Source organism: Plasmodium gonderi, assembly GCF_002157705.1.
Source record: "Plasmodium gonderi DNA, contig: Chr09, whole genome shotgun sequence".
In the NCBI taxonomy this organism is placed as follows: Eukaryota; Apicomplexa; class Aconoidasida; order Haemosporida; family Plasmodiidae; genus Plasmodium; species Plasmodium gonderi.
The window spans coordinates 14,306-17,694 of record NW_021628934.1 but is presented as its reverse complement, the minus strand read 5'-3'; the positions used below and the strand labels follow the sequence as shown (position 1 = coordinate 17,694).

The following is a 3,389-nucleotide window of genomic DNA, read 5'->3' as shown; positions in this document are numbered from 1 at the left end:
TATCATTATTTCTTGTTCTTTTAGTTATCATCACAACATATTTTTAGATTATTGCTTGTAACAAATATATTATGAATCCTTTAACTCTAGGAGCATTCATAAACATCATTATATTTTCTAATATAGAACATCTTAAAAAAAAATTTACTTATAATAATATTGGCTTCACATGTAACTTCATATAAAACATTTTACTTGAACATTCAATAAATGCCACTATTTCTATCTATATGTTTAACAATTTATATGTAAGATATGTTTCTCTATTTTCATGTACTTCCAGTATTTTTGGGAGTGCCTTACAGTGTTTTTAGTCATTATTTGTTCCCTCCTTAAATAAATATAAATATATAATATCTAACTTTACGCAACAAATTCTTTTTTTTTATTCATCATTGTTTGTTAAATTATTGGAAAATTGTTATTTGTCTATTACATTTGTGTACTATAATCAAACATTTATTACACATGCATATTATTAATGTATTACTTTCTTTATTTCACATATTTTATACAATTTATAAAAGCATTGTAAAAATTTTAATCCTTTTAAATTTGTTTAATATATTTTATAATTTAACATGCTTCCCTTATATTTTTGTTGTGTTTATAATAATATTTATGCGATGCATTATTCTATTAGAGTACTGTAGACTGAGAATTATTAAAATTTTCTATGTTTTAACATAAAATTGCGAATTTTTTATTCGTCTATCTCAATAAACTTAATTTTCGCATTTATATTAATATTTTTATTACTTACATGAACTTGTTAAATAGATTTTTACACATCTATAACACACATAGATAACAATTTAATGTTACACAAGTCAAAATTAGTCAAAAATTTGTTCAGGAGTTCATATATTATGTTTTCATAATGAGCTTTTTCGGAATAAATTATTATTTCGTTAGCAATTCTAAGAATTAAAATAATTATTATTAAAGCAAATCATAATGCATTGCGTTAAAAACGACTATATGCAAAAGATATCCTATTCTCATCAGAATCTGGATTTTGTAATAGTATTTTTTGCAATTTTTCTTTTGTTTTTTCTCTTTTTTTTTTACTTTTCTTGTTAGAAATCATTCCTAAAGGTGTGAACTATTAAATAAAAACAAATAAAATTGTAAAACTTAACTAATGCAATTATTAATATAATATATACATTTTTATTACGTCAGTTTTTGCTTACTTTAATAAGAAGGATTAATAACAGAATAATTGCACATATTACTACACATGTTAAGATATATATTTTTAATGGAATTTCGTTTCCTTTTTCATTAGATGTTTCTGGTGTATTATTAGGATTGGCTGTTACTGAAACGACAATTTTTGTGGAGTCACCATTATTACCACTATTTATCTCATTTATATTATGATTTTCAGTATGCATTTGTGTAGTACTTGATTGCTGAAGTTGTGTACTATCTATAGATGACAGTGAATCACTCACTTGTTCAGATTCTTCAGATTTACCAGATGTAGAATCACTGAAAGAGGAATTTTCTTGCTCTTGTGAAATATTTGGTTGACATCCAACTATTCCTTTACAAGTTTCATTTGGCGCAGGATTTTCAACATTAGCAACATTACCTGTAGGTTGTTCAGAAAGGGACACATGAGGATTTTTATAAACACAAGTTGAATAACTCCTTTGGTTATTTAAATTTGTTTTAGAAATAATATATACAATATGTACGAGTGAAAAATTCTGGATAAAATAACCTGTATCCACAGATTCACTGTTAGGAAATAATCCAGTTCCATTATTTTCTTTAGGAAGTGGTTTGTGATCACGTGTTTCACCTTCAGTAACTTTATGTTCAGGTTTTTCAAAATTACTACCTTCGTCACCGGAATGTCCAGGATTATGGACTGCACCACTAGGACCTATTTGTTCAGTATCACGTTGAACTGAATCTACATCATAACACGTTCTAACATGAGGGGTTACATTACTAGGAATTTCACTATCGGAAGTTTGTTCACAAAAAGATTTCTCTTTTACAGATTTCTCATCATGTTTAGTATCATGAACTGGATTGTCACATTGAAGATTAGTATGAGGAATTTTTTGGCATAAATGATGCCCTCCAGATACACCACTTGGATCACAATCCTCTGTAGAACTAATGTGTGGATGATGTGTACAGGAATCAATTCCTAATTCACAATTTATGGATTGATCTCCCTCTAATGCATGTTGTGGACAAGTTTCAAGTAAACTTGTGGCTTGGACAGGTTCATCAGACACTTGTTCAGATGTTTCAATAGCATTCCCATGAGATTTATCTGGGGGTAACTCGCTATGTACTGCATCAGTAACTGTATTTTCCAATCTTGTCCTTTCTACATCAGCACTACCTTGATTTAAATTTGGAGATGTTTGTCTTTCTACATCTCCCTCTTCGGTGAATTCTGCATCAATTTCCGATATTGGTTCTCCTTCTTTATCACTAGAGGCTATTACTAATTTTTCATAATCATGTTTTTCTTCAGAGGAATCTTCAATATGAACTGATTCTTTAACTAGAAATGCGCAATTTATGGGGAACCCAAGAAATTTATTACATTTAACTTGATACTTTTTTATTTCCTGCTCTTCACATAAGGGTTTTGATAACAATTTTTTCTCATAACATGACTTTAATGTATTTTCTTTTTCATTTAGATATATTTTTAACTCATTGCATAATGTGGATTGGTTAGAAATTTCCTCTAATTCATGCAAATATAATTTATCATCAATTTCATGCAAAATATGATCATATATATGCTTGCAATTATGCGATGTTACATTTGCGACATCTTCAAAACTAACAATAGTTGTCGCTGCCATATTCTACCCATTAATTCCTAACAAGTCATTTTTCTTTTTTCATTGTTTAAAAATAAATTTTGAAAAACTAAGCTATGTTTACACGCAAACACATTTAAAACAGGACATTTAAGCTTTTTATAACGTATCATTGGATTATGTCGTTTAGACATACAATGATAACAATATTATCAAATGATATAAATTAATATATTCTAATAGATCACTAAAGTGTTTTAATAATGAATATATAGATCATTTAAAATAATAAAAATTGCACCTACACAGTTATATTAAATAAGTAACTATATAATGAGAAAAACTTAAAAGTATACTTTGAAATAGTTGGTAACAGAATTACGTGTAAAAAAAATATACAACAAATACTTATACGAAAATATACCACATTAAAATTAACTAGTTGCATGTATATATAGATATATGTGTGTGCATCTTTTATGGAACCAAATAATATAATTAACTCGAAAAAAAAAAAAAAATATATACATATACATACATAGTTTAAAGAAATTGAAAAAGTGGTTCTTGTAGTTCCTTTTTTCA

At 27.0% G+C, this 3,389-nt stretch overlaps 1 protein-coding gene across 1 annotated transcript; it reads right to left on the bottom strand.

Annotated features, from left to right (window-relative positions):
- Nucleotides 1-967: 967 nt before the first annotated feature.
- On the bottom strand, nt 968-2,998 carry PGO_090020 (variable surface protein; the record flags this gene model as incomplete). Its single annotated transcript, XM_028687594.1, has 3 exons — nt 968-1,105; nt 1,197-2,849; nt 2,948-2,998. 3 exons carry the CDS (start codon nt 2,996-2,998, stop codon nt 968-970), a joined length of 1,842 nt encoding a protein of 613 aa, XP_028543395.1.
- Nucleotides 2,999-3,389: the final 391 nt, after the last annotated feature.